Source organism: Anoplophora glabripennis, unplaced genomic scaffold (assembly GCF_000390285.2).
Source record: "Anoplophora glabripennis isolate ALB-LARVAE unplaced genomic scaffold, Agla_2.0 scaffold3160, whole genome shotgun sequence".
NCBI lineage: Eukaryota > Metazoa > Arthropoda > Insecta > Coleoptera > Cerambycidae > Anoplophora > Anoplophora glabripennis.
Window position 1 is genome coordinate 1 of NW_019419236.1, and position 9198 is coordinate 9198.

A 9198-nucleotide genomic window follows, 5' to 3' on the forward strand; every position below is an offset into this window, starting at 1 on the left:
AGCTTGTGCATTGATGGATTCATTCGAGGCTATTTGTAACTTATTAATGCTATTAGTTAAAAAGCAATAATCTATTAAATTGCGTCTAATTCATACATCACTTATCTTAAAACATGTATTGAAGTCTTTCTGTCACTCATATTGTCATTTAAAAATTATAATGGATTTATAGAACCTACTTAATTAACAACGGTTGATTTTTACAACACAAGCACACTGACAGTCAAATGCAATAAGTACAGAAATTTATGAATGCAAAGTAAGCTATATAAGCTATCATTTTAAAAAAATCCTTTATAAAATCACCTGTAAATTTCTTCACTGAACATTGTCACATACAAATAATTGTTCTTTTTTGCTAGTGGATTATTTTGCTTATGGAATTTGTTTATAATATAAGTATATACAGACATTTACCAAACTAGTTAAATTAAATTTAAATTAAAACTAAAAAAGTCTTATTACTTTTAATAAATCCTTTATAAAATCACATGTAATTTAATTCTTTACTGAACATTGTCATATATAAATAATGAAAATACATTGTTCTTTTTGCTAGTGAATTATTTTGTTAAACTTTTTAAGTACCCAAATTATGTGTTAATAAAAGAAATTAAATGGTAATCAGATATTTTAATAATTTACTTATAATACAGATATATACATATTTACAAAACTATATTAAATTTAAACTAACACTAACATTAAAAAGTCTATCACGTTCAGTCAATCCGAGGGAGGTCGGGGTCGAGGAGCATCTGTAACAGAAATAAATAAATTTAAATACATACAAAACTATACACATATAAAAGCAATTACTATCAAAAATTTATCAAAATATGACTTTTAAATTTATATAGAGTTCAATTTTTCTTTTAACAATTAAAAATGAATGAATTATTGATAATTAAGTTTGATTATCTATCTAAAATTTATTTATTCGCCTTACTCGGTAAGTTGAACATCTTCTCTGGTAACCCTTCCGCAAAACCATCCATATATGCCATGGTGGCATTCATATTGTTAATGTCTACCGTCAACTCCTCGGCGATTTCATCCAGTACTTTGCGATATTCGTTAATTTTCTCTAAATTTTGGATAGTTGTTTGTCTTCTAAATCTCACCTCATTAATAAACTCGGCTTCTTTTCGCCTCACGTACTGTTTAAAATCGCCGTACCAGATGTTTTTGAACTCTTCAAGCTGGATGTGTTGTAGGGCCGCTTTCGCCCTTATCGACTCAACAACATCATCCAGCCCGTCATTTCGTCTTGGAGTTGATGTGATCGTTGGGCGGAAGGTTGGACCCTCATCGTCGACAGGGCGTCCCATCGATGTGCTGCTGGAGGCCAAGATTTCAATACAATTTTGTCTTGGAGTTGATGTGATCGTTGGGCGGAAGGTTGGACCCTCATCGTCGACGGGGCGTCCCATCGATGTGCTGCTGGAGGCCAAGATTTCAACACGACTTTTTGGAAATTGTGGTGAAGTTCCCTCGTCGATGGAGCGCTCCACCGAAGTGCTGCTAGATGCCAAGATCGGAGTCGTAACACGCTTTTTCGGAGGAGATGCTGCCGAAGGTCCCTCGTCGCTAGAGCGTACCACCGAAGTGCTGCTGGACGCTAAAATCGGGCTCCCAGCACGCTTTTTCTGCGGAGAGGCTGCCAAAGGCCCCTCGACGATGGATGTTTGCAACGAAGATATTTCCTGGCGTATGGTTCTGTCGGATGAAACTGTGTCGCTCAAAATAATAATTTCCTGCACCGCTTGGCTGGCTCGGTTGGCAATACAATTTTCGGCTACTCTCCTATCGAACGATGGCACCCATTCATCATCGGTCAACTTGTCATCACTATCGCGATGTTTCAAACTTAAAACGTTTTTTGAATTGTCTGCCATTGTTTGCACTGCGTAAACTTGTAGATATAAACTGAGCAGCAGAGGCGGGGTATGATATTTATACTAACAGGCAATGTGGAACTTGTACCCACGCCGACTAACAATTGGAGGTGGTAACCCACGCTACTTTACCTGTTTCTTTGTTTGAATGGAATGATGCATCGATAAACTGCATCGCCAGGTGCTACAAGACCGGTTTCTTTGTTTCGCTGCAAGTTGCTTTTGCAGACATAGAAATATGTATGGAATGTGGTCTCAATGCTCTCGAGCAAACTACATTGTACAATGGTTGCAGTAGAGATGGGAATCAAAAATTAGTTTCTGCATTATATAAACTGTTGTAAAATAATCATTGTCGAATAGTTAACAAAATGAATACTGACTTGACAGAGTGTCCTTTTGTAAAAACTCACCTAGTGAAACGTACGCGGATGGGGCATCATATCTTAACACATTCGCTGCCCGACAAAATATCATTCAAGTGTCTGCTGCCACCTATTTTTTTTTTAAATATTTTATGATGGTGTCCAGTGGTGGTTAGATAGCTCTATATTAAGGTAAAATATCACTTTTTTCAAAAAAACAAAAAACGCCCTAGGCGGTCCGGGCACCGGCCAGTGCTCGGTGTCGTTCAGGTGCCCGGAACCGCCCCTAGGGCGTTTTGGAGGAAACTGAAAAAATAAAATGTTTTATTATAATATTTAGGAAAAAGATATAATATAAAAAATAAAATGTAAAAATTAAAATGTACACAAAATATAAAACAGTGAAACCGAATAAATAAAATAATAAACAAAACTTATTTTTTGGAATGAAACTGAAGCAAGGAGATAAACAAAATCCAGGTTGGTCGGGACACAAGGGACAATAATAAATGGAATCTTTTCTAATTTTTTCGCCTTCCCAGCAAACTTTACATCTCCTTCGTTTGACTCGGGTATTAGCCCCTTCACCTTTAGGGCAAAGCTCAGGAAGGTGAGTAATCTTAATTTTTGACAATGGATATGCATACATCGATGTCAAACATCGATGTTTTTATTTTCGATATAGGTACATAGGTATAGTGTATCGTTGATATCCCTAGGCATATGACGGGTAAAAAATGTGAATACTCGACTATTCGATTTAAGCAAACTACAAAAAAGAAAAACTACCCCTATGAGAGTTACTGTCGCCCTCTTCGTTGTCTAGGCGATTAAGAAAGTAAAGAATGCCAAATGTTTCAAGCTACATTTACATTCAATTCGAAATGAAATTAATTCAAGCCGCAATTGACAGACCATTTACTTTGGGAATGAATTATTTATGGTTTAGATTTTAGATGTTTTCGTTGTTTGGAACTCAACCCGTTTCCCAATCTACGTATTACAAACGTTTTTAAAGAGTATCAGTGGTAGCAGTTAAAATGATGACTAACGAAGAAAAACTCGTAATATTAGGATGTTCCGCAGTAGTACTAACAATCTTAATCAAGAAAGTAGGAAGAAATTATCCTGGAAAGCAGCGGAATCGCAGAATGTGGGCACGAAGTATTTACTTAACCCATTAGTGCCCAGATTATTTTTTTTCTGATTTTTTCTGTAATTTTAGTATTTTTTGTTTAAATTATTGTTAAAATTTATAAAAAATCATGAATTTTTGCAACTATATTTTAAGATCCTTCAGGATAAGGTGTTACATATATGTAACGCTAGGAACTACTGGGAGTAAAAAATACGTGTAATCAAAAATAAAGAGTTTTATTGAAAATTATACAAAAAAATAAGAAACTAGATATTTAACATTTTGATTAACCACTGTTTGTGTGGTAGGAAACAAAACAATCAATTGCAGAGTCCTACATCACATTTTCTGCACTGGGTGCGTGTTGAACTCTTACAAGATCTTCCTGCGCAACGCCTCCTTTTGTCGTTTGGAACTTTTTCGACAAGGTGGTCCTTCCTGCTATATCTAATTTCATCAATCACTCCTTGTGCATTAGAAAATGGCGATGGAGTTCTGCCAGTACCTTCGGGAGCTGACGCATATTTTTTCAAATAAACTTGCACAATGGAACGTCTAAAATTTATTTGGCTTATTTGAGAATTGTTGGATTTTCGATATAAACACCATGCATTATTGATTGAAATATCAAGCGGCCATGTAAACAATGGCCAATACCATTTCCTGTTCCTTATTTGGATCCTGTATTATCCAACATTTTGGTCCATTCGATCTGTACCACCCATTTTTTTGTTGTACTCAGCAAGTAAAGCTGGTCGGCTAACTTGTATGTGTTTTTTCTCCTTTTGCGAGTAACGTCTAACATTTGTCACCGGATTAATGCCATATTGAAAAACACTAATAGTGTTTTTGAAATAACCTCTATCCTTTTTTTCCAAGTAGCTTTTTATCCGATAAGGGACAGCTCTTGGGTAAACGGTTTTCCCTAATAGTCCCCGTACCTCCATAACCTTTCAAACGTAAGTAGGTTAATAAACTAAAAGTGGTGAATAAATTGTCGAAGTAAAAAGAAAATTGCAAAGGTTTCAGATTATTGGGTAGTTCTTCTATCATTTTAACCAATGGTGCTGCCGCTTTTACGAAGTTTCTTTCAATATCAACATCAGGAGTTACAGATTTTCCTTGATATATTTCGAAATCTATCAAGTAGCCCATTATGGTATTTAGGCACCAGACCTTATACCCAAATAGTATGGGTTTGGCTCTCAGAAACTGCTTACAGCTGTGTTTACCATAGTACTTGACCATACTTTCGTCGAAAGCTAAGTCTTTTTCAGGAACAAAATATTTTCTGCACTTCTCTTTTATTTTCTTTACGAACGGTCTTATTTTCCAGAGCTTATCACCTTGATCCATATTTTCGTTGGGAGCTAAATGCAGAAACCTCAAAATTTGCTCGAATCTGTTGCGCCTCATCGAATTATATACCAGTGCGTTTCTGGTGTCAAGACTTTGTTCCCAATACATCCGCTTGCTAGGTAGATCATTGTAACCGCTAAGAATCAATATGGCAATGAAACATTTCATTTCATCTGGTGACACACCTGGATCGGGTTGGTTTTTGAAGAGAGCATACTTATTTGTTTCTTCTACCAGATATAATATTATTTCTTCGTCCAGAAACATTTCAAAGAAATCAACAATCGATTTGTTTTGAAATGATGAATAATCTGCTTCAGGGAATGATTTTTCGTTGTAGGTGAAATCTCCTGAAATCCAATCTCGAGGGTCAGAAACTTTAGGATATGCTATGTGAGCTGGTGACACATTTATATCATTGATTAGAGGAGCACCATCTTCGAACAACTCTTCTTCAGATTCTTGCGATTGCGTTTCATCCATGAAAATTTCCTCTTCCAGTGTAATTCCCCTAGCAGTTCGTAATTCTGCATCTGCCAGTAACTGACGCCTGCTCAAATTATCTTCATTTCCGCCCTCGTCCTCGTCTCCAGAATCCTCANAATAGATAGGTAGTTGGATTAGTCCTATTAACCTTTCTTATTATAAACACCTCGTTGCTCCAATTTGGTGTGTACGATTTACTAAATGCCTCTCTGTATTTGCTGATTCTTACATAATCCCCGACTTTAAACTTTACTGGTTTCGGATCGACGCTTTTTAAATAGCTATAAGCTGTTTGCAACAGCTTAGTAGCATTTTTGTTATTTACTTTAATGGGGGCCAGACCATGCGTTCGATGTTGTGTCTCCTGTTCACAATCTCCGGTAATATATCCATTTATAAGTCCCTTGAAGGCTGAACTGCTTCCACATTAAGTTTTTCAGTGTCCTGTTTACCCTTTCCACAACACTAGCTTTTAAATTTGAGTACGTGCTGTAATGATTAATTTTGAATTGCGTCATCAAGTTCTTAAATTCTTTATTGTAAAACTCCTTGCCTAAATCTGTCTGACAATTATGTGGCATGTACTTCATCTGGGATAAGATCTTAGCCATAGCATTACTCACTTCTATTGCGGTTTTGCGTTTAACAGGTTCCGCCCACACAAACTTGCTAAATACGTTTATAACGATGAGAATGTATCGGTAACCCTTGTTAACCTTTGCATAAGGTATCATTTCCACCAAGTCTGCTTGAATTAAATCATTTAATCCTCTAACTAAAACGTGTCTTCTTCTAAAATTTTTTCTAGCTGGCTTATGGAGTTCGTTTACTACTACTTCTTTGATACTAGACATTCTTTGCTATAGGACACTGTAAAACTATTTCTGCATATAAAGATGGGTATCCTGGTACGACATCGAAAAATAATTTATCTCCTTTATTTATAGTGCGTCCAATAAGACTTTTCATCTTAAAGGCTGATCCGAAATTAAGAAACATGTCACAATCGACTGGAAAAATATCTACATATTCGATTTTTCCAGATACCGGAAAAATGTATTCCTCTTTTTTATTCTCCAACGTATACCTATTCAATGATTTGTTTTCAAAACCATTNAAAAATATGACATTAGTGTTAGACATACAAGGATTTAAAATTGAAAACAATAAATTTATCGTTAAAGAACTGGCAGCTTTTGATGGACAGAAGATATTTCATTATTTGTTCAAACCACCATTTCCCTTCCATATGCTCTCTGCACAGTTACAGAGACAAGCATCGTGGCTAACAGAAAATCATCATGGTATTGAGTGGAGAGATGGATTCACGCCACTTCACAAATTCAAAACAATTGTTCAAAATATACCAACCACCGCAATTTACATAAAAGGGAAGGAAAAAGCGAACTTTATCAGGAAATTTGTTAACATTCCAGTTGTCGAACTTCCAGAACAACCCGTGCTACAAAAATCTACACCTAAATGTTTTTATCATTGCCAAAATTATTGTGTTTGTGCTCTTTCAAATGTATATTTTTTATATGACACTTTTTGTAATCCTTTAAATTTTAATAAATAAATAATATAAATATTTTTTTCGTTTTAATAAAACACAATCTAATAATACAATTTTTTATTAAGGTACAATTTAACAAAATCTTTTATTATATATTTTGTTTCTATGACTACTATCCAATACAGGATTTATAATATCTGACAGTTCTGTTATTTTCCTCTGGAAACGTGCTCGATCGCATGCAAAAATTTCCCAGTATATTTTTCTAGATGATTGATACGCAAACTGCCAGGTTACAAGCATGTGAATTGTGTCTTTTTCATTAAACGTAACTTTTTTCATTCTCAGCTTCAAATACTTTTGGATATAAATAAATTAGTTCCATAATCATTGAGACATTTTCACTATTTCGATTTGTGCTTGGTTGCAATAGGTTTAAGGCATTTTCAAAGATATTTCCTGTTTGATTCTGAAGCCCTTTCTGTACAATTTTAAAATAGTTAGGGAACTGTAATCTCTCCAATATATCCAGTCGATACTCTATCAGGGGTATGCAATCCCATAAACTGCATATAGTTTCATAACCCAGATACACGTAGGAATTATTTTTAAAAATTTTTACCACTGCAGAACTCATCACCTCTTCAAATTCTATAGAAATATTTCCGGTTTCTATTGGTTCCGCTAATTTCCTGTTGTAGAGATTATTTGTAATAACTCCTTGATATGTAAGAAAAGATTTCCATTCTTCTATGTTGAATATTATAGCGTCACATTTGTTTCCACATAACTTTACATATGGTTCGTAATTAAAATCATATGCTAATTCAACGGATACGAATTTGGTTCTTGACTTATTTAAATGAAATTTTCTTTCACCTATTACTACACAATCATTTTTATTCTGAAATGATGGAGGAAGATTATTTGATATGTTAGATTAGGCAAATCAAAAATATTAGTATGATACATTTTAAAGCCTTCTAAACCAGAGACGTTAGATTCAATTTATAAGGATCCGTTTGAAAAAGTGGGGGTTGATAGGAGGGGAGATTTTCAAACACTCATTGGATCCGTTTGAATAAGTGGGGGAAATTTTCAACTCTCCGACCTTTCATTGGTCGGAATAAAAAAGTGGGAGGTAAATTTTCAACTCTCCAACTTACCCTACTCCTGGTGACGTTCAGTAGCATTGTCGTAAAACTTGCAATGTTGGGTTGAATTTGTGGCTTGTTTCCATTACATTTTCTCTTTAAAATATCGACATATCTCTTTTGTTTACAAGATTAAAAATTTCTCTCTTCGTTTACACTCGATCTACTTCAAGGAAGTCGCACATCGACTTAGCAATAGCATCAGCTTCTTCTTGGGTAGGGTACCCAATGGGCTCCGGTTTTCGCTAGACCTCCGTGCGCTTGCTATCTTCTAACCAATGGTTAGCACACAATTGTAACAGGACAATTCAAGTAAATATGAAAATTGATGTTTTCTGTGTTATTATATGGAGAAATATAAGTTTGAGATTCTAGACGACACAGCATGAACGGAACATGATCCGAGCACAGTACCCTAAATGAAAACCAACCTATATGTTACACAAAGTTTGTCGACTCCTCCTTTTGTCGAATTATAAAATGTGATGATCTCGGGTTTAGTTTTGTCACCTGACGATGCATCAATGCATCGCGGTGCATACTAGAGGCTAAGATCACGTTTTTGTTCTTTTTGGGACGTATGAAACGATTGTCGTATCTGCCTGATAACCAAACACGCTTGACCCAACGGGACGAGATTTTGTGTTTACAAATTCAGGTGGCAGTTGTTCTTGTTTTTGCGGAGTGTACCTACACAGGTTATTTTTAAAGTCTCGAAGAAGCTATCAATGGAAAGGTAGTAAACCAGTAAATAATTTCTGTTTGTACCAGATATAGGTGAAATTATGCGCCCGACAATAATGGCTGAGTCATTTGGAACTTGATAGGAACCTTCTGGTTGTTGTCCTTCATATATTTCTAAGTTCAAAGTATACCATGTCTTAGCATCCACCAGGGCAAATATCTCTATGCCATATTTATTTTTCTTGCTAGGGATGTATTGCTAGAAGCTGAATTTACCCCTGAATACCTCTAACTTCTCGTCGATTGGGCAATACCTGCTTATAGTGTAATATTTTTGGCATTTTTCAATTAAAATTTCAAATACTTCACGTATCGGTGCCAATTTATCTGTACCTCACCTCTCCTCTTCAGTAGTCACATTATCAAAACGAAGACTCAATAGGAACAGAAAACGTTCTTTTGACATTGTGAGCCAGAAATACTCTATTCGAGGACCAGAGCTCATCTGCACGATTACTTTTGAGAATTCCGGTTAAATACAGAAGACCTAAGAATGCCTTTATTTCGATTTTATCAGTGGTATTTGTGTTTCCCTCTC

General features: G+C 35.4%; 2 protein-coding genes across 2 annotated transcripts; both read right to left on the reverse strand.

Moving 5' to 3' along the window:
• Window positions 1–695: 695 nt before the first annotated feature.
• Window positions 696–1898, reverse strand: LOC111692747. The gene is made up of 2 exons (XM_023456856.1): window positions 950–1898; window positions 696–758 (listed from the first exon to the last, which is right to left on the reverse strand). Exons 1-2 carry the CDS (start codon window positions 1896–1898, stop codon window positions 727–729), a joined length of 981 nt encoding a protein of 326 aa, XP_023312624.1. The 3' UTR covers window positions 696–726.
• Window positions 1899–4262: 2364 nt separating this feature from the next.
• LOC111692748 (piggyBac transposable element-derived protein 3-like) lies at window positions 4263–6100 on the reverse strand. Its single transcript, XM_023456857.1, has 2 exons — window positions 5699–6100; window positions 4263–5357 (listed from the first exon to the last, which is right to left on the reverse strand). The coding sequence occupies exons 1-2, from the start codon at window positions 6098–6100 to the stop codon at window positions 4263–4265; spliced, it is 1497 nt and encodes a 498-aa protein (XP_023312625.1).
• Window positions 6101–9198: the final 3098 nt, after the last annotated feature.